This window comes from Xiphophorus maculatus, chromosome 8 (assembly GCF_002775205.1).
Source record: "Xiphophorus maculatus strain JP 163 A chromosome 8, X_maculatus-5.0-male, whole genome shotgun sequence".
NCBI lineage: Eukaryota > Metazoa > Chordata > Actinopteri > Cyprinodontiformes > Poeciliidae > Xiphophorus > Xiphophorus maculatus.
The window spans coordinates 16,682,947-16,704,669 of NC_036450.1; the positions used below are offsets into that span (position 1 = coordinate 16,682,947).

The following is a 21,723-nucleotide window of genomic DNA, read 5'->3' on the forward strand; positions in this document are numbered from 1 at the left end:
AGGCAGTTTTCCTTCAGATGTGTACAAGCTAAAGACAGTTTTCTTTTCCCCTTAGCATAGCATCTTTCATAAAAGCATTTATGGAAGATGCAAATATCAAACATCTTCATTCTTGCTCTATCACCTGCACACCTGTACGTATAGCTCTCCTATACTTTGCCACTCTTCCATCCCTTATTGTTTTCTACCATTATGTCATAATCATGTAATAATAATGTAATAATTTAAGTGATACCAAAAAGTAGAGATATGATGAAATATTCACATCTCAGATTAAAATAAAGAAAGCACAATATTTTCTGTTTTGTATATTTTATTCTTTCATGAAAAAATCTTTCATTCATATATATATATATATATATATATATATATATATATATATATATATATATATATATATATATATATATGGGCTTTGTATCCCTGGTGTTGTGCAGTTTCACAGTTTTAAACAATTGCCAGAACCAACCAATTTTCAAGTATTGGTACACAAAAAAGAACACATTCTGCCCAAAATACTCCAGTGGTGCACTGTGCTTCCAAGTAATCAAACTCATTTTCTTTAGTCATCTTGTGTGCTACATTTGAGAGGGTTACCTTTAAAATGATGAACTGAATTTACTGAAATAATGAGAGAGCCGGACGGCCTATGGAAAGTGGATTTGTCTCAAAATAAAACCAAAAACAAAAGCCAGGAAATGAGGCGAGGGATTCCTGAGTGGCTCAGGGGAGAGCAGATACCTTCTTCACAAAGGAAAGGTAGCTGCCCACAGAAGAACTGTGAAGGTGTGAGTTTAGGAGAGGAGATGTCAATTTACTTGGCACACAATCTCACAGACATGATTCAATCCACAGTGTTTCTCTGGGAATATAAAAACATTTATTCAAACCAAGCGGCCACTTCAGGTGCCAGGAGGTTCATGAGGGCATCAGCGTCACACTGCATAGTTTTGGCTCTTGTCCAACATTGGCACATCTCACCATCTGAACAACAAAATTAAAGACCATCAACAAAACAACCCTTCTGCTAAGTCTGGAAGTTTTGTTTTTCCTCTGGCTTTTTTTTTAAGGAAGCACATGTAGCATTGCTGACATTTTTCATTGGTGTGAACACAGCTTACACATTATGATCATGCATGACAGGTTGAGATAAAGAGAAGACACTTAGTGCCCGTTAGCTTCAATCCAACATATAAACACTGATGATTATGGACAAACACACACTCAGTGACCTCTTAAATTCCATTTTTTATTCTTCTTATTACTATTATTAAAATTCAAATATTAAAACAAACTAAAAATACAAGCTGCACATCTGCACATCACTCCCTAAATATTAGTAGTGAGCAGGTGTGTTGTGCTTATGGCTCTGTTCGCTCGTGCCTGTCGTCGCATGATCCACGTGCCGCCCCCCCTCTAAATGAGTACACACTGCCAATGTGACACCGCAGTGACAATCAGATACCGGCCTGCTCCCTTCCCCTCGGGGGGAGGCTGTATGCTGGTGTGGGCTCGCTCAACCCCTGCTTTATGACAAGGACATAACCTCAGCTGTACTTTTGTGTGTGTGTGTGTGTGTGTGTGTGTGTGTGTGTGTGTGTGTGTGTGTGTGTGTGTGTGTGTGTGTGTGTGTGTGTGTGTGTGTGTGTGTGTGTGTGTGTGTGCGTGTGTGCGTGTGTGGGCGTGTGTGCGTGTGTGTGTGTGTGTGTAGGTGTGCGGGCGTGTGTTTGTATGTGGAGGAGAGAAAATGGCAGCAGACAAGTGGAGTATTTACGCTACGTATTGTCCGGCTGGGATCTTGGAACAAAGTCTGTGAAATAGAGTCCTCATGCAGCGGGGTGATGGGATAAAATTAGAAAAAAAAAGAATAATAATCTTTTCATAATGTTTGGCTCGCATCCAGGTTGCTTCCAAAAATACGTCGTTTTTATGAGAGGATTGAGTTTGTCTTCACCTTTACATTCAGTCCTCTCACTGTGACAGCCCTTTACTGTTATTATTTGGCCTCCTTAAGCCTGAGCCGTGACTCGAGCTAGTCCAGCTCAGCTCTGTTGGGCCCAAAGAGGGCTTCAGAAAGTGTGTCACTGCATATCTAAATGTGACAGCCGTCCCGCGGAAGCCTGAGCCTCCCTTTTCTTTCACCCGTGACTCAGCCTGGGACTGTGGCCGTCTCATGCCAAGCATGGATGTCAGCCATGCTTGAAATTAGAAAGTATTTAAGGGATAGTTCATGATCTTTAGAAGTCAAGTCTGGTTAAAAAGTTATCAGCGGACAACGTCTCATCCACAGCAGATAACTGTCTTGGTGTCTTCGTTTACTTGAAATCCGCATTAATCTGTCCCGAAGGATAAATCAAATGGACAGTTCAAGACAGGCCAAAACTAAAGCAGACTTTTATAGTTTTAAAACAGCTCTAATCATTAAATAGTCATAGTGATTTACTGTACGTCAACAGTATTTCACAAACCTTCAAGTCATTGTCACATTTACACAATGTGGTTACTTAAAACAAAATAAAAAAATAATGAATATCTACACAGAAAATGGAGGTAGGATGCAGTGCACCACCAATTAGTTTCCTTTGTGAAACACATGCTAAGAAAGAAGTAAAGCCCTTCCCGTCAGAATAACCACCAAGAAGAAAAGTAAGGCAGTGCAAAAAATAAAAAAGCGTTCATTCAAGCTGCTATAATATTTACTTGAGAGAAACTTTGACTTCAAATACTTCTGCATTCTCCATTCAGAGTACAGGAAGACCACTGGTAGTGCAACACCTATGTACATTTTCTGAGTAAATAATCATCAGCTTGTTTTTTTAAATAAAGGCTTGATGTAAACATGCTAGCTTAATGGTTTATAAAAACTCCATTTGAATAAACCTCTACGGCGTTTTTGAGATAGGAGTTGTTTTAAGATGGTACACGTCTGCTGTTGTCTCGAACCTTTGTCCCTCTTGGCGTTAGCCTTAGAGAAAAACTCATCTGGATTTATACTGAACCAAAACAGCAAGAGTGTTATCTACTGCAGGGAAGACATTACAAAACCTCAATTTAAAAATTCTGAACTTTGCCTTTCCTTGACTTTAAATCCACAGATGGATTTGATCTGTAAATTTTGTCATGTTGTTTGACTTCTAGCGCATTTGCTGCAGGGCCTTCGGAGATTATTCTCCAACAGTGTTAACCCACTTCTGTAGTCAGGAGAACAATTTCAATTGGTTTTCAGAAATGTTCATTCATCTAAAAAAAAAAAAAATAATAAATACTTTTTATTTTTTTATATCCACTTTATCCTGTTTTGGGTCACGGGGTGGGTGGGTGAAGCCTCTCCCAGCTGTCGTCAGGATATACTAGCTTTAGTCCAGCCTTAAGATAAAAGAAGCTATGCTTCTATTTTTGCATGTTATGCAAATGAGATAAAATGGCTTAACTGTTAAGCTTCAAAAGGCAGTGGCAGTCGCAGTTTTATTATTGTTTTTGGGCAATTCCTGGATGCCGCTTCAGATCTAGAATACTGATATGAGACAAATGCTGCACTTCTCATTCAATTTTCAGAAAGGTTTGCATTTAAATAAGAAGTTAAATATATAAACTGGTGAGTCTTATGTGTATTCAATTTGTCTGGTGGTATAAAAATTGAAAAATGAAGAAAAAAAAAATGTCTGTCTCTGGAGGAAGAAAATTTCTGAAGTCAAATTCAGCTCTAATTTTGGTTTCCTCTCAAAGTTTTCTAGATAAATGAGCATTGGGTTGTTGAGCACTGATGTTTAGCTGACCGGAGCTCTTTATTCATGCATGTGTGCCTGCGTTAACTCTCGCTGGCGGTAAAATGAAGGGAGACAGGCCCGGCATGCAGCGAGAGCTACTACAGGCAGAGAAGAGAAGTGGGTCATCTATATGCCAGCCGAGCAGTCGGCCTTAAATTCGCCCGCTTCCTGTTCTACTAGTCAGCCCCGACAGCGGAGAGAAAAAAAAAAATGTGAGAAAGGGTGGGTGGAGGATACTGTTGTACATGAGGAGTTCCTTCAAAGACAGATTCTTGTTTTTAGTTACACATAGATAAAAACAAAACTGCTCTATGTCCTGTGTAGGCTACAGAGGTAGGAAGAAGCATGGAAGACAAAGCTAGATGAAAACAGACAAGGAGGAAGTAAAACAAAGGCCCTGAGATGGATTGATGCAGTCAATTCTACAACAGCCTATCGGCAGAATAAAGTGACAAAAATGAGGTCAACTGTGCTTTCACTAGATTTTTCTCCAGATGTTCTTAGTTTACTGTGCTAAGTACAACTGATGGCTTCACAGAGCATCTCGTTTGTTGCATAATGCACTTGAAACCCAACACACTGAGTTAGTTTGATTGTGTAACTGTTTTCCACTCATAACGCCGGGTGCTAGACACTGGATTCCTCTACACGTCAAAGATTCTATCTAAAAATTTTCTTTTGTGCTCTGGTTCCAGTCCTAAACCCACACATCCCAGCACCGAGCACCTGGAAGAATTGGGACCGCCGACTAAATAACTGCATTGCACTTCAGTTTAAGGCGAAAGCATTTGCAGTGGAAAGCGATGTAAACTTAAGGCAGCATGGATCGAAGATCTAGAATTCCTTAAAAATGACTAAAATCTAAGTCACTCATTGCATTTCGTCATGTAAATAACCAAACAACATAAAACACAAGTGAATGCACCCTCTTCCAGCCTATAACAATAACAATAGTAAAAAAAAAGTACGACTTGTATTCGTACACGGCTTGTGCAGCATGTCTGCACACGCGATCATATCTTGCTTATCCTTACCCACGGTCTAATCAGCTGGCTCAGTTGGCCAGAGTGTAAAACTAAAAATGAAACACTGCTTCTGTTCATTTTTTGCATTTCAGCACAGTGAGACCCGACTTATGTTTGAAGGTAGAATGGTTGCAGTGAATTGCAGTAAATTCCTTCCTCAAAAGGATCATCTGCTCCTTTTGTCTGCTGTGGTTTTTTTAACCTCTTTCTTTTGTTTGTCAGTGTTTATTTCTCTAACGTGGGGGACTATAGAGGTAAAGAATTGGGGAGAAAAAAAACAATTAAAAACGGATTAAAGCACTGAGAGGTTGGTGAAAACGGAGAGCGAAACGTAAACAAAACATATAGTTAAGGGATGAAGTAGAGCAGGTATCAAAGGCCAGTCTGGTCAGAGGAGCAGATCAGTATTTAGGTGGGATGACCATCATGGGATCACCTTTCTTTGGCCGCCACATAAGCACCTGGGCGTCATTGGCGTTGGGCTTCACCATGGCGTTGGGGGGGATGGGTTCATTCTTGCCCAGTATCTGAGGCTGTTCCTGGGCCACAGGCTCCTTTAAAACAGCCCTTTGACCCAGAGGCTTCTCTGGGTCCACCTGAATATGAAGCCTCATTCTCCAGCGGATTGTCCGGAGAACGACTGTCTCTGAGGTGGCTTGGTTGATGGCAACCAGCCACGTGGTAAAGCTCTGGTCGCGTTGGATGCTGCTGAGCAGAGGCACATTGCTGTCACTGACCGGTACTCCCCAGGTAACACTGGGGTAAAAATTGTCATTCATGCTGACTGCGAACTTGCTGTCCTTCTTGGTGGGCCCTACCACAGTGCAGGTCTCTGTGGTGTTGCCATACCACGGGTAGTTGACGCCGTCTGAATCGCTGATTGCTTGGATCTTGCCATCACGCAGGTCTGGAAGCTCCCAACTTGACCTGGATGTTAGAAATGGAGACACAAATGAGGCTTTAAACAGAAACTTAGCTTTTTTTTAATTTTAAGTAATCAAGGGTCAATGTATGGAAACTGTACTCTGGAAATGTTGAATTTATCTGCTCTCCGATTACAATGTTTGAAATTATGGAGGTCTTATTTTAAGTGCAAGGGGACACAACTATTTAGAAATCTGACAACAATCGGGCAGAAAAACATACATGTAAAAAACAATTTAAATGAAAACTATTTCCTTCAAAGAGATGTCGGTTGTTCATTTCGGCTGCCTCAACAGGTACTGGTCAGTTTGATTTGACCTTCACTATTTTGTACTTTTGTAGTTTTGATTATATCATGCATGGTAGAAGTCTGGTATGAAAAGAAGCCATCAGCTCAAGAACATCAATAGATATTTTGTCAAATTGATGAAGGAGAACTGATCCAGCCAACTTCAGTCCATGATGGGAGAATGTGTAATGGCAAAGTTTCAACCTTTTAAGCTTGTTACAGCTGTTTCTCATAGAACATCCTGGATTTATAACTACTGGCAGCCTTTTACAAATCTCTGCAGAATACAAATTGAGACAAATGAATACAGTTAGTAAAGCTAACCATAGCATAGGGGCCTGAAAAATGACCAAGGACAGTAACTGCTTCCCCATCTTTAAAAGAGGCAGAACAAGTTTATGTTTTATGCTGCATAATTTTTATTTACTCAAAAATCTGATCATCCCTTGAAGTCTGAGAAGTTAATAAAGCCTCAGTTAAACAACGGCAAGCTAAAAGTAACCCCTTGAAATTGCTACATTTTGTTCTGTATTGGTTCAGTTGAACTCACAATGTGTAGGAAAGTCAATTTTATTTATTTTTTTAAAGTTGCTTCATCTTAGCGTGAGCTGTCCAGACAGACAGTCATGCACAGGAGAAGTAAATGAATCTGACTGACTTTTTTAGGGTAAAAGACAGAGTCACATCTCCCTCACTGAAAATCAGATAAGACACAGCAGAAAACCTTGCACGGCTTTGCAGTATTTAGACCTGGTCTGCAACAGCGATATGCAAACGCACGCAGGTGTCCTCCAAGTCTCTGTTGCAATGATGCTGCCATTTGTAGAAACTCTATTACAGTGACTATTTTCTATCTAATCCAAACTGTTAACTCTTTAATTTAGCTCATTAAATCAGCATTTGTCTGAGACAGCTGAAAGTGACAAAAACACCAAAACCAACAAACCTTTTGAAAAACGACCAATCTCTTAGTTATTAGTTATCCTGTGTTAACTCAAATCATTTTGACTGTTTTCAATCGGTTAAACACTGTTTAACGGCTACTACTTTCAAGCCAGGTAATTACTTCTTTTTAGCGAGAAACTAGGTCAGAAACAATCTTAGCAGACATGACAAAGTTTTAAGAAACATCAGCCTACAATCTCTTATCGATAAATCTCTGCCCATATCAGAACTTCTTAAGATGAGCTTCATTTGACATTAACTTTGACAAGTGGCAGGAAGCCACATACTGAACGAATTCATAGGATTGTGCAGGTAAAGTTTTGATGCAGGGTAGCAGAATTTTCACAATGTGCAAAACAAACGTTCAGGTCATTTATGTTAACTACTCAAAGAAAATACAGCACAACTGATTGCTAAGCAGGCAGTGTGTAGATGCACAATCCAGCCCACTGACTGGTCTGCTGTTTGAGGACTGAGCTGAAGAGCCGTCTCCTGCAGCAGGTATTGATCCGAAAACTTTTGGCTGGGTCACCTTGGAACAGAATATATCTCGCCTTGGAAAAAATTAAAAAGGATCCGCAAAGCTTGGCTACTGTGGCAGAATCACAGGGAGAAATGTATCAACTGCACAGAGAGATGCTTTGTAGACTCGGCTTTTTAAAAATGATCTCATAATTTAAACATTGTGATTATTATGCTGTCAGTTGAAATGACAACAATGGAAACTTTATTTTGGTTTTGTTGGGGAGAGAACGGTATAAACCAGGGGTGGGCACTCCTGGTCCTCGAGGGCCGGTGTCCTGCAACTCTTAGATGTCTCCCTGGTCCAACACACCTGAATCCAACAGCTGAATCACCTCCTAAGTGCAGTCAAGTTCTCCAGAGTCCTGTTAACGACCTCATTATTTGACTCAGGTGTGTTGAAGTAGAGATGCATCTAAAAGTTGCAGGACACCGGCCCTCGAGGACCAGGAGTGCCCACCCCTGGTATAAACCATGGTGGAGATACACTTTAACATACCAAAAAGTTGTTTGTGAAGCTTTTATGTGAATGTAAGAGGATGTGTGCCTTACTTTCTTGCTGTCATTCTTTATTCTCAATTATTGACAAGTTCAAAAATGTTAATAGCAACAGTAAAAAATAAATAAATTAGTATGGCCATGACTTAAAGAAATGACCAAATCTGTGATTAAATGACACAAACTGCAAACCAAGTCACATTTTATGTCCAAGTCACATTTGATGTGTTTTCTTTGTTTTCGGCATTGACAGTAACTCATTTCAACCTTGTTATCTAACAACACAAGAAAGCCGATTCAAAGCCTGACAGCTTAATACTTCTGGTTTTCTTCCTTCTGACTTAAAACTACAATACAGTAATGAAACATTTTGACACATACAGCAGGTGACAAAGAACATCTTAAGTGACTCAGTCCCTCTGTTCTGTCCAACATTGATTTTCTGTCTGCAGTGTGATAATAGATTACCTTTCGTTCCCTGATTTGGAGGATCAGCAGAATAGAGGCGAAGCAGTGCAACGAGCGGCCACACAACGTACTGCCTCTCTACCCTAAATTTACTTACATGCATTAAAGTGGAAGAAGCTTTATTAAATAAATGCACCTTTTATTGCTGTGGCATGAACTCACACTGAATAATGGAGAAAACAAAAGCGTGGGTGGCAAAATCAGTGGCATCCCTACAATTTCTATTACACAAACTATTAATCCAAGTTATTACAAAAGCATGTGGCGCAAAGCCGATTTTCTCTTAGCTACTCTTCAAAATGGGAAAGCCAAGAAACTGTGCTGTTTATTTAAAGTCTCTCAACTTTAATTTATCACGAAACATATATAAAAATTTCCACACGCCTAAGTCGGAACAAGAAGTAAAACATTCAAGAGCGTTGTCTTCGACTCTTCTATTCAGATGCAGCATTTACTACACCCGGCATCAAAATATTTAAAGGAGACAGGAAGCACCAAGCAGTGAACACAGGTAAACCAGAGTCTGTATCTCTACCCACTCCGGAGCTGTCACTGCGAGTGTGGAAACCACCACCAGTGTCCACTTCCTGTTTGCTTGCCTTTCCGGACAGAAACTCAAGCTTGAAGATTTGTAAGCGGTGCATGTTTTATGATTGCTTCAAAACCACCCAGATTAAATGAATGAATTTGGAACATTGTGCATGATTTTAAGGACCTGACAGGTTTCCTTCATGGGAGACAAAACACATATCTACAACCACTACTAGACCTCTTTGCTGTTTCCTGTTACTTTGCATGTTGTCGATAAGTACAGATACCTACTAAGGTAAGGCAAAGTAAATGTGTCCAAGAGACAGAGTAGACGAGTGTTTACATTAAGAAAACTGAGAAGCCTTTTAGTGTAAAGTCTGAGCTGTAAACAGCAATCTCTTTTTCTTTTCATTTCTACGTGCATGCAAGTATACGCCTGCCTCCTAACAGACGCACACGGGATGTCGAAACCAACCAAACCATACCTCGCAATATCCCAACGGTGCACATGGGAGTGATGAATGTGCACAGAATTCTGAGTGCACCGTCCAAACCCAACAGAGAAATTATCAATATTACCATCCTCAGCTGTTCTGTGCAATTACAGCATGCTGGGCCGTTATCACCACCAAAAGCAACTATGTGGTATGAGATTCGAGCAAGGAGAATTCATCTTCTACTGCATCTTGACGGTAACTTTTAAACTCCAGAAAATGGGTATGTGGGGTACTTTTGGGCTGTGGCATTTGCATTTACTAAAATAACTTATTTAGTATATTTTTCTCAAATATCTTCGCCTTCATATAGCGAGATGTAGGCATGACAAAACTTTTTTTACTAATACTGTGAAGGCTGGGCCTATGTATGCTTGAAGACCCTAAGGAGCACAACGAACTGGGTTAATGCACACATCACAGTTGTGGATGAAAACTGAGAAAGTCCAATATCTCCAGTGGCGTTTATCTTATCAGTTTAAAAGCATTTATTGCTCACCATTGCCTGAATTTGCTTTTTCACAGCCTACCTTCATGTCCAACATCATCCAACACAAATAACAATATTACAGTGGTCACAAAGTATTTGATTCCTCCAACCAACAACACCTACTGTATCCCTAAAAAGCTGTTTCTCCCTTACATACAATAAATCTTGAACAGAAGCAGCTTAGTGGCACAAATGAGGCAATAAATACATTTATAAAAACCCCACAAAAATAGTTCTATAAATACTTAACAGGTCCATGTTCATAATTCGTGCAGGGTGCCCATTACAGGGAGAGACACAAAGGATAAACAACCATACATGCAAACACATATGGGCAATTTAGAGCAACCAATTAACTTAACAGTCCTGTTTTTTGATTGTGAAAGGAAGCTTGAGAATCAAGAGAGAACTTATGCATGACATGCGTAGTAAGAACATGCAAATTATTTATTTTAATAAATAATAAATGAAATAAAAACTATAAATAAAACTATTTTTGGTTTTTATTGACTGTGAGCCATAACCATCATATTTAACAGAAATAAACACTTGAAAATATATATTTATTTATGTGTAATGACTCCACATTACACATAAGTTCCACTTTTTGAAATAAATTAAAGGAAATGAAGTTTTTGGTGACATTCTGACAGATGCACCTGCAGATTGGGTGAACAAATGAAGCTGAACTTTTAAAGGTTAATGTTTCCTTTTATCCATCTCTCCATCACACACTTGGGAGGATGCACCTTTACTGACACTGAAACGGGGGGCTTACAGGGAAAAGAAACATGTTGGGCCATACACATGGGTGGGGGTGTCTGGCTCTAATCTTAGTGCTGCAGCACTCAGACATCCTCTTCTTTACAGATAAAGTATATTCTGATCAGCGTGTGGTCGCCCACAGTAAATAAGACGAGGACTGCATGTCTGACACACAGGAAACAGAAGAAAGGACAACACTAGTGCTAGCTGTCACTAGGATATGAAAGGTCACAGCAATTATTATTCATCTAAATACTCCCATCTATGTAGCCATAGGCGAGAGCTGTTGCACATTTAGCTTTGAACATGTTAGTCTTTTTTTTTTCAGACAATGCAAAAAACCCCACAGGTGTTCTTGTGTAACCCAGATGCTGCAAGAGTTTCACTTCTGAGTGACATTTCCTCTGCCACGTAATTTTAGCATTACTTGTTGCACGAAAACAGGAATTCAAACCTTCAGCCAATGAAATTAAGCAAAAAATAGAGAAGAAAAAAAGTCTCCCTGTTGGCAACTGGGCTCTCACTCTTTCAGTCATTCCCTGCTCTCTGTGTTTTAAGACTGAACAATTATCTTTTAAATTCAAAATACTTTTAAAGATTTTTTTTCTGAAAGGACCACTGTAATTTTAATTGTTTATACATAATTTAATCCTCCTGCTTATAATTTCCTTAAAATGTATTTATTTATACTAGAATGAGACACAGTTCCAATTGGGTGATTTTCTGTTCTACTCAAACTTGGATAATGATATTAAAGTGCAAGTAGCACAGAAAATAAGTCAAAACGCTAAGCTCAATTTCTTATGATATTTTGCCATTTAAATAATAAATTTAATAGTCATTTTTATTATTATTATTATTATTATTATTATTATTATTATTATTATTATTATTATTATTAATACTATGTCATCTAAAAATATATCTAATTTTAAAAAGTAAATTTACATAGATGAATGATTTTATTAAAAGTTCAATTTTATTTCATTTCATTTTACTTTGCTTTATTTTATTTTACTTTATATTATTTTTGCTATATTTTAACACCAGCACTCACTCGTCAAACATGCCAAAAGAGCCAGGCGCATATACTCACATCCCTTTGTCCCGGTAGGTATTGTAGAACATCATCTGGTTACACGCCTGGATCCACCCGATGGTCCACGTCTCTTTGGCCGCTACAGGCGGCACCAGGAGACGCGCATGAGCTCGGAAGTGCGGCGTCCGGTAGCGCAGAACCACGCTGGACGCCTCGTCGATGCTGGTGGGGTTGGAGTCGATGGACGTGTTCAGCTCCAGGACGATAACGCTGTCTCGGAAACTCTTGGGCTTACACTTGAGGCTCTGGATGCAGCCCATTGCACTGAATTGTAACACAGTCCACAAAAGCGCCCAAAGCTCTGGAGAAGGAGGTGGGGGAGAAGAAGAAAGACGCATGGAAACAGCAGGAAGAATCACCATAAGTTTGGACCTACACGCTCCTTTCTCCCTCCCCAACCCTCCAAAAAAAAAGAAAAAAAAAAGAAAAAAGATCTACAAAACCAAAACGCCTTTATATATCAAGAGTGACCAAAATTGCCATGCGTTGATCCGATACTGTCACAGGAGAGGAAGGCGAGCCAATAGAGAAGCTTCACAGCCGCAGAGCGCATGCTTTCCGGTGCGAAAATGCGACTTCACTTGCAGAAGTTGGGCATCGCAACTTTTTCTGATGCGTGCACTGATGGCCGCATACTGTCAAGATACAAAACAACTGCACGGAAAGGGGATCTAGAGATAGATTTGACAAGATCATTGAGAGGCTGGTGGCAATTCTGACCTAAATTATTAAAAGAACTACTAATGTTACATCTTGGAGTCAGATTTCCGTTTGTATAATTCATCAGAAGATAATCCGCAGGGAGACGACGACGTCCAAGCCGGTGACATGAATCATGATCAAAGACCGCTGTCGTGGATCAGTTCTTAAAATGAAGTGACTGTCTGAAGCATATATAGGCTACAGTCCACATATTCTTAATTTAGAGTCCCAATTCCGCATGAAAATGTGACTTAACGAGTTAAGACAGCTGTATGTCGGATTAAGGGTTCGTGCAGTGTGAATGCATGAGTTTTGTCTATTTATAGCCGATTAAAAAGAAGAAGAAAAAAAAACAGCATGCAAAACGAGGTCTACCTATAAAACAACAGAGTGTAATATATCCAGTGTCTTCAGCGGTGTAAAATTCCTGGAGTGTACAGGAGCGAGGCGTTGACTCGCACAGTTCTTCGGTCAGAGAGGTAATTCCGTTATCCCCCCTCCCGTTATTCTTCTCCACAGCGGCGGCTGCGGTAGCCGTCCCGCCGAGAGAGGAGAGCCATCCCCGGCAGAGTTTAAGACTACATCGGCGACATCCAAAGGACACTGCAGGGTCAACGATTTGCCCCCTGTTCCATCGGTAACATAGGACTAGATTAAAAAAAACAAAAACCAAAAAACACTAAAGTCCGAAATAAATAAATGTAAAAAAAAAAAAAAAAAATGACAGACCTAATCCAAACAATTCATCTTGTCACATTGTTGAAGCCAGTGGGTCGCATGCTAGCATTTCGGGTTGTTATGCAGCTGTTGGAGTGAAATTCCTGAGCGAGCTGTCAGATCTCTGTCACCGTCCCATCGTTACAACGGCAGGTTCACCCCGCTGCTCACAGAGCCGCCGGAGAAGCAGCTTTATAAGCATCTCCATGACGACACTTCCGCCTTGAGCAGTGAGCACGCTGGGAAATGTAGGCAGCATGAGAATCAACATAATTACTGCATAATAGACAGCTCTCTCTCTATTTTTTTATTTTATTTTTCGCTTTCAAGAAAAAAGTACCACATGACGTACCGCACAATGCAGCTTTTTTTTTCTCCCCTTTTCACGTTACAATCCCACTAACTTTATTGTATTTGATTGAGGATTTTTAACAGAACAACATGAAGTAGCATGTAGGTGATGTGAAAGGGAAATGATTTTCTAAATCTTTTGGAAATAAGAATATAAAATGTGCTGCATGCATTTGTATTCAGCCTTCCCAAGTCAATACTTTGTAAAACCACCTTTCTATATAATTACAGCTCCAATTGTCTTTTGGGGTATTCGCATAACCCCAACATAAACTGATGCTTTTGTCTGTTGTTCTAATGTTCTTACAAAATTTGGTCAAAATCATTCCGCCTACAAATTGGGTTTCTTGTGGCTGTCTTTGAAAACTGTTTTTCCTATTGCGATGTTGCAAAATGAGAAACAGTTCACAGGGGGTGTGAATACTTCTGTAAGGAACTGTGACATAAAGCTGACGATTGTCTGTCATTGACCTCTGGGGATGGGTTAATCATAATTAAATGCACATCAATTTTAAAAACTTCAGTGGTATTAGCAAAATGTGGCCCTATTTAAAATAATTCTGAAAAGCCGAATTATTTTTTGTTCTAAGAAAATATCAGATATTGTGAAATGTTGGTGCACTTTATATTTTGTAAAGTTTTCAGTTCTAGTATTGTGATCGCTGAAATTGTAACTGGCCTATTTTGTCCAACCTTAGTTTCCAAAAGCATAATTTAAGTTCCAAACTTTATTTGCACTTATTTGTTAACATTTCCATTTTCTGTTTAATACTGTTATATATTCCTAACTTGCTTAGTTACTGTCAAAAAACCGAGATCTAATAAATAATAAGTAGGACCTTAATGTACATAAATATGTCTCCTGAAGTGTTTTAAAATACCACACATTTATTGAGTAAGGACCTAAATCACAAACTAATTAAAATTAATTGTTTTTAGAATGTAAAATAATGATGATGATGATGATGATGATGATGATGATGATAGTAATAGTAATTGTAATAATAATAATTTCAACTGTTATTCAACTAGTTCTTGATTATTTTACTGCAGATCAGCAAGACATAATTAAAACTGTCACTGCCTTTTCAACCAGTTCCTAACATTTGATTGGTTAAGCTGCCCGTGTTGACCAACAACATCTAGTCACGCATTGTTTGCGATGGGTGGGGTTGTAAAGTAACATTGCAGAAATTATTAGAGAAATAGTGAAATAATTTAAAGAATATTTGGTTTGGAAAATAAAAATGTGTTTTAAGCGTGTTAAAGTTTGTATTTATGAAAAAAAATATGTATTTGTTCTATATTCCAATAATAATTTACTCTAGTTATTATTTAATAAAGGTGTTTTGTTTTTTCTTATAAACTGTGGTGTTTGGAGATCCATAAGAAATGAGCCTATCAGCTTTGTTTTGTGGGGGGTTTTTTTTAAGTACCTTGGAGAACTCCGCTTTACGTCAGGGCGCACCACTTAATCTGAATAGTGGTTGTGCGTGAACTACGTCAAATCTGCGCAGCAGCACTAGATGCAGCACCAACACAGCTGCATTGTCTTCCTCCTTTCTTTGTGCTCTCTCGGGTTTTACTACGTCCAGAATATGGCGACTCGCTCCCAGGATGTGAGAGGTGTGATGGATGCTGCGAGGAGGATCTGATGCCGGAGGTGAGACCACAGCGCCGCAGCTTGAGAGTTTCTTGCACATTTTACGCTGAGCTGTGCTGTATTGTTGTGTCTAACTGAAATGCTCATGTTGATATTAAAATTGTTTTGTGCCCATGCTGTAGGTCGGGTTTCACGGGATTGGCTGGAAGCTGATGCCATTCAGTAGCTGCGCTCTGCCCGTCTGCGTGATATAAACAACATGGACATCGCGCATTCCCCACACACTAAATATAGCTATTAAGGCCACAGGAGGGGGAGGACTGGTGTTATTCCGAGACAGTGGGCCGTCGTGGTGAACTCAAACCCAGGTGGTTTACCTTCCGGGGATTTATCTTTTATTGGGCCCTCAGAAGGAAAGCTCGATTCTGACCAAGCATGCCCTCGGCGAACAACGTGAGATCCAGGGCGCGGGAGAGGAACAGCGTCCTGAGCAGACCCGAGTTCATGTCTCTCAATCATCAACCCCTCCGTGGCGGCTCCGGGCCCCCGGAGAACCGCTGCGGTCCTAAACGCGCGCCTCAAACCAAGCACCAAGCGATCCAGAAGAGCGAAGAACCTACCGACGGCGGCAGCAAGGACAGAAGAGAGTCCACCAAGATGCCAGAGGAAGACTGCATGCAGCTCAACCCTTCCTTCAAAGGGATAGCAATGAATTCCCTCCTCGCCATTGACATCTGCCTGTCCAAACGAATGGGGGTGTGCGCTTCCACGTCGTCCTCCTGGGGAGGCTGCAGGTCCATGGTGGCCCTGCTAGCGCTCACGGGGCACGGCATCACGTGGATCATTGGCACTATCGTATGTCTGACACGGAGCAACACTCTGGCTGGTCAGGAGGTCCTGGTCAATCTGCTGCTGGGTAAATAAATACCACATCACATTCACCAAGTTGCAACACACCGGGTTATTATTTGGGAGTAATTCTGATTCACATCCACTTTTTGCTGCTTTATTTCTTTGTCTCATGCATAAATTCTTATCAAATCTGATACATCAGCTAAAATGTTTTAAGCTAATAACCGTTAATTTAATACATAATAACACAATTATAAGTGTTATAATCAGAAATTTATCATTGTTTCACAAAAACAGAAACATGGGTAAAAGCAGCGATTAATGATACTGATTTTCCCACTGTGAGCAGAAAATTCTAAATTAAATGGCATTTTTAAATAACACAAGAAAACAATTATTTTAACTATAGGTCACAGTTAAATCAAGGATCAGGATAGGATATATACAGTATTTATAGGCTCTATATTTTTATATATATTTTGATGAGAAGAAAGTATACAGTGTTTAGCAACACCAAAAGCTTCATGCTAAAGAAAAGCATTAAATAGCATGATGCTGCCACCACCATACTACACCATGGGAAAGGTGCGTCCAGGATGATGTGCAGTGTTACTTTTTTGTTCCATAGATTTTTCTGATGCAAGTTCAATTTTAAGTCTTATAATAAACACGTTTGCTCTGTTACAAGGCTTGTGGCAAACTGCAGTCGGAAATTCTAATGAATTTCTTTCAACAATGGGTTTGTTTTTCCCTTCTTCGACAAAGGCCAGCTTTGCGGATAGCACGTCTAATAGTAGGCATTAATTAATTAGTCATCATTCAACCTGAACTGTGGTACAAGGCAGCTCCTCCAGAGTTGCACGGTCCTCTTCACTGCCTAAGTGATTAATGCTATTCTTGCCTGGTCAGGTTGGCCATGTTAAAATAGGTTTGCAGTTCCTGACTCTTTTTATCTAAGTGATTGATGGAACACAACTCTGTGTGATTCAAAGCTTCTGACATGCTGCTTGTGTGAGTCAGTCACATAAAAATTCCCATTAAAATGCATTAAAATTCGTTGTTGTAAAGTGACAACATGTGGAAAATGATTAGGGATACGAGTATTTTAGAAAGTCCATGCCTATGACATGCTCAAAATAATGCAAGCTCCAAAATAATGCAAGAACATCTTAAAAACATTCAACCGTAGGTAGAGCGAAATCTTGGAAAATCCCTTCTTTTTGTGTGGTTTTAATCCCAATGTGAAAGCCTGCTTGTGTAAAAGTTTTAACAATTTGTATAAAGTTTATCAATTTGATATTTGGAATATGTGAATCAAGAGAAATGTACTTGCACGATGAACAATAATTCTTGTATTTAGCAATTTAAAAATAATGTTATTGTCAAGAAGTTTGATAGTTTACTATCTTTTAGAAAGTACAATTTTATCTCAAACAAATTTTTACTTTGAAACTTTGGCTTTGCTTACTGCTATACATTAAAAACTGCTTAGACGACTTTCAAAAATATTTTAGATTTTTTGCCAAGGACTCAAAACATAGCTCAGACAGAAACATGAATCCTGACATTCCTTTAAAAAATTACATTTCAGAGTTATCAACATCATTCCCATATTCAATTTATTTTGGAAACATAAGATGAACATCAAACTAAAAATTAGATATTTCCCAATTACAATAAGATATTTATCGTGATTCATATTTGATGCTAGGTTGTATGCATAGCCTTATTCAAAAACTTTAATAGTTTAATTTTGATCCAGCAGAGCAACACATACGCCTGAAACCTAAGCAGTGAAAAGCTTGTTTGCATTACTTAATTTTTTAGGTTGTGTCATGTTCAGACTCGTAAATAATTTTGCTCTGTTAAATGTCCATTTTTTTTAGCCTGCATCAAAAACAAAGCTTGATCTTTTCAGAATCATTCAGACATCTGTGTGTTTGTAGTCACATGTATGCAGTCAAATGCCCAGTCTCAGCACAAAATGCAGATTAATCACATTGAAAGTATTACAAATCTACTCACTAAAGCCATGCTGGAACTGATTGGAAGCCAACAAATCTCTGGATTTGGGACACTGTTGCATTGTGTTTGGGGTATTATTTGAGCTCCAGTGCTTGTTCATTATTTGTTTTTGGGTTTTTTTGTTCAGGAGAAAATCCACAAGCAGAAGCGACAGCTGTCTGCTTGTCTGCTGTCACAGTAATATATATATATACTGTATATATACAGTACAGATATACTACCATATACTATATATACAGTATATACAGTATACATATATATATATATATATATATATATACATATATATATATATATATCAGTTGAATTTGATATGATACACTTTTTTTAAAGTTGTGTTGTTTTGAAACTATCACTTCAAAATTCTAATATCTGAATCTTGAAATTGAATATTTGAATATTTAGATATATAAACCTCCTGAAACCGCATTTTGAATGCCTTGCAGAATAATTCATATTTATAAAACGTCTATCACCTTTGGACCCTTCACAACTGAAATTGCAATTGCATTTTATTGGAATTTTATGTGATGGACCAACACGAAGTAGTGCTTAATAGTGCAGTGGGAGGAACTTACCCACCCACCTCTTTAGTCTGTAAAACCACCTTACATTCCAGCTGGAAATGTTTTGGGCCATACCAGCTGTCTTTCAGAGAGTGAATTTGTTTGCCCTTTTCTTTTTGCTAAATTGCACAAACTAATCTGGATAGGATGAAGAGGACCTCTGAATATCAAGTCTTGCCACAGATATGTCGTAATAGACACATGATCAATATTTATAGATAATATGTTTGATAGAATATTCAATAATTTCACTTAACTCCAATCCAAAGCCACGCAGCATTCTGGGGGATGTAAGCAGAGGAAAGACTTTAGCTGTTCAAAGTCTCGCAGCCAGCTTAGCAAGGTTTGTTAGCTAACTCACTCACTCTTTGGTTACCTAGCAATAACCTGTTGAGTAACATGTGCAGCAACAGTTTAAGCTTCCCCCACTGTGCCTCATTACTGCTTAAAAATAAACAACAGCGGCGTGGAGTGAAAATTGTGGATGAAACAGGAAAGGTCATGCTGCCAGTTTGGCACTATTTCAGATATCTAAAACAAACAAACAAACAAAAAAAAACAACTAATCAATTATTATCAACATCGACTGATATGAGACACTTATATTGTGGTACATTTTTCAACGAAACCATCCAGCCTTATTCAATTTTGGATTAAGGACTGTACTTTGACTGGGCCATTCTAACAAATGAATATGTTTTGATTTAAACCATTCCCTTGGTAACTCTGGCTGGAATAAATAGCATTATGAGAACGCTGAATCAGGGCACCAAAACCAGTTTGTCCAACAGTTGATTTTAAGTGTGTGACGATGGCAGACTTGAAGTTGGAGATAGCAAAGGGGACATGGGTATTTCTGGGACTGTCGCTGAGTTATAAAAAGACTCTACAAATCTCTGCCATGCGAGCTTGGAGCAAATGTTGCTTGGTATTATTGTATGCCACACTGGTTATTCTTAGTTGCCAAGATATCTGTTTACACATTTATTCCAGTTGTTTTCGGACTCAGCAGGATTGCGAGACCTTACAATAATGAAACAAGTACATGCAGGTTCATAGCCTATAAAAATCAGTATTTCACTTGCAGTTATTATCAAGAGGTGTAAAGCAGGACATTGTACAGTTTATCACAACCTATGTGACAGTCAGATTACTGCTTGCATGCTTGAACAAATACATTGATTGATAGTTTGAAATATTCCAAGAAATGAGAGAACTGCTAAGTGACATTAACCTCAACTGAAAAACAAGGGAATTAAAAAATTTAAACACTGATAAAATACACATAGACAAGGGTTACAACTGACTGCATGTCATCTGTTTTAACCAAAAATATTTGGTAAACTATATCATAATTCTGAATGAATCTGGCCAGAATTACCAGTGAATCCATACTCATGACTACAACAAGGCAAGGTGGGGGGAGTGTAATGATATGGCTCTGCATTAGCATGAAAACATAATGGATGGAGGGGTTAGATGTATTAGCATCTTCATATATATGAATACACCAAACCACTACCTCAGGGTGGTTCCTGGTCAATCAGTACCAAATGTTTGTCAAAGGAAGATTCACTATTTAGTTTTAAAATGGTGCGAACACAATTTTAGGTGTGAATTATTTCACGTCATTTATTTAAACTGTTTTGTTGCCTGTTGTTATTTTCAGCAAATCTGTGTTTTTACTATTTCTAATACAGTATATATTTCCACTTTTTTGTAATTAACATTGCATATTGCATATCACAAATCCTTTGCAAGAAAAGCTAAAAGGAAAAGTCAGATCTACTGTCTATGTCGTGGATATAAACTAATGACTCCCTTGGTGGGAACATTTATGCAGTGAAACTCTTTGAACATTTTATGCATTAAGATTTTGATTCTTACACTCTCATTTGTTCTTATAGCCCTCATCCTTGATGTCATGACGGTGGCTGGAGTCCAGAGACTGGTGAAGCGCAGAGGACCATGGGAGATGACGCCAGGCTTCTTGGATTGCGTCGCCATGGATGTGTACTCTTTCCCTGCTGCTCATGCCAGTCGGGCCGCCATGGTCTCCAAATTCCTGCTGTCTCACCTGGTCCTGGCCGTGCCGCTGCGCATCCTGTTGGTGCTGTGGGCCTTCCTGGTGGGCATTTCTCGAGTGCTCCTGGGTAAACACCACCTAACTGACATGGTGTGTGGCTTTGCTCTGGGCATGTTTCACTTTAGTCTGATGGAGACGGTGTGGCTGTCCTCAAACACCTGTCAGACTATTATATCCATAAGTACACTCAGCTGGAGCCCTTTTTATTGAGCTTTGCTCGGCTTAAATGATCTTGCAACTAATATTTCAACTGTGCAATACTGCAGACTTTGATCTTTGGTCTCAAGGAGCTATTTATGCAGCAGGGAGGTTTTTCTAAGCTGTGACCACTGAAAGCTGATATTTGGATGCAGACGCTGACTTGCATGCAATAAGCAAAAAAAAAAAAAAAAAGGCACATGGTCCCCTGGGCCCTTCAGAATCTTCATACAACTTAAGAAATTCTAGATTTCATCTTTAATCTCCAGTTTTAACAAACACTGAAGACAAAAAAAAATCTGAAAAATGTTATCCTGTTTTCATCAGTAATTTAACCTGTAATTTCTCTTCTGGCTCTTGGTTGTATCATGCCTCCATTCAGTTTTGCTATGTCTCATTCTTCCTCTTCCTTTCTTTGATTTTTTTTAACTGACACCATAATGAACAGTGTAGGGAGTTGGTTGTAGAACATATCCTACATTTCATTATTCTTATTTGGCCCTGATGTAATATTTATATATTTTTAATGGATTTTTTGCACTTTTTATTGTTATGTTCCACTCTTTACCCTTTTTTATGCAGCTGATTTGAGCCATTTATGCACAGTTTACAAGGAGAATTCAACATTTTTCTTTGTTCTTTCAAAAATTAACCTTACAAATGATATTGATTTGTCATTAAAGGCTCTCTGCCTCACTGAAAGGCTTCAGCATATGCGTGCATATGAAGTGTGTGTTTTTTTCTTTCTTACTTTTTGGTGGAACTTGTTTGATATTTGAAATGAACAATGTATAGTGTACATGAGT

The 21,723-nt window shown here is 38.9% G+C and overlaps 2 protein-coding genes across 4 annotated transcripts; one reads left to right on the top strand and one right to left on the bottom strand.

The window, feature by feature from the left end:
• Positions 1–414: 414 nt before the first annotated feature.
• fam78a (family with sequence similarity 78 member A) lies at positions 415–13,419 on the bottom strand. Of its 3 annotated transcripts, XM_023338581.1 has the most exons (4): positions 13,249–13,419; positions 11,815–12,118; positions 5,229–5,719; positions 415–984 (listed from the first exon to the last, which is right to left on the bottom strand). In XM_023338581.1, exons 2-4 carry the CDS (start codon positions 12,075–12,077, stop codon positions 881–883), a joined length of 858 nt encoding a protein of 285 aa, XP_023194349.1. In that variant the 5' UTR covers positions 12,078–12,118; positions 13,249–13,419; the 3' UTR covers positions 415–880. The 3 variants fall into 3 exon arrangements, with proteins under 3 accessions (XP_023194349.1, XP_023194347.1, XP_005810115.1); XM_023338579.1 differs by having other exon boundaries at positions 11,815–13,419; XM_005810058.2 differs by lacking the exon at positions 415–984 and having other exon boundaries at positions 1,662–5,719; positions 11,815–13,419.
• A 1,610-nt stretch (positions 13,420–15,029) lies between these two features.
• On the top strand, positions 15,030–21,113 carry LOC102217627 (inactive phospholipid phosphatase 7). The gene is made up of 3 exons (XM_005810066.3): positions 15,030–15,250; positions 15,373–16,106; positions 20,541–21,113. The coding sequence occupies exons 2-3, from the start codon at positions 15,626–15,628 to the stop codon at positions 20,927–20,929; spliced, it is 870 nt and encodes a 289-aa protein (XP_005810123.1). The 5' UTR covers positions 15,030–15,250; positions 15,373–15,625; the 3' UTR covers positions 20,930–21,113.
• The last annotated feature ends 610 nt before the right edge of the window (positions 21,114–21,723 follow it).

Excerpts from the sequence above, each read along its gene's own strand:
- fam78a (XM_023338579.1), bottom strand. The coding sequence starts at position 12,179 with ATGGTGATTCTTCCTGCTGTTTCCATGCGTCTTTCTTCTTCTCCCCCA. Across the intron at positions 5,720-11,814 it reads ACCTACCGGGACAAAGGGAT|GTCAAGTTGGGAGCTTCCAG; the intron begins GTGAGTATATGC and ends TCTAACATCCAG. Across the intron at positions 985-5,228 it reads TATGTGGCGGCCAAAGAAAG|ATGGTGAGATGTGCCAATGT; the intron begins GTGATCCCATGA and ends TTTGTTGTTCAG.
- LOC102217627 (XM_005810066.3), top strand. The coding sequence starts at position 15,626 with ATGCCCTCGGCGAACAACGTGAGATCCAGGGCGCGGGAGAGGAACAGC. Across the intron at positions 16,107-20,540 it reads CCTGGTCAATCTGCTGCTGG|CCCTCATCCTTGATGTCATG; the intron begins GTAAATAAATAC and ends TTGTTCTTATAG.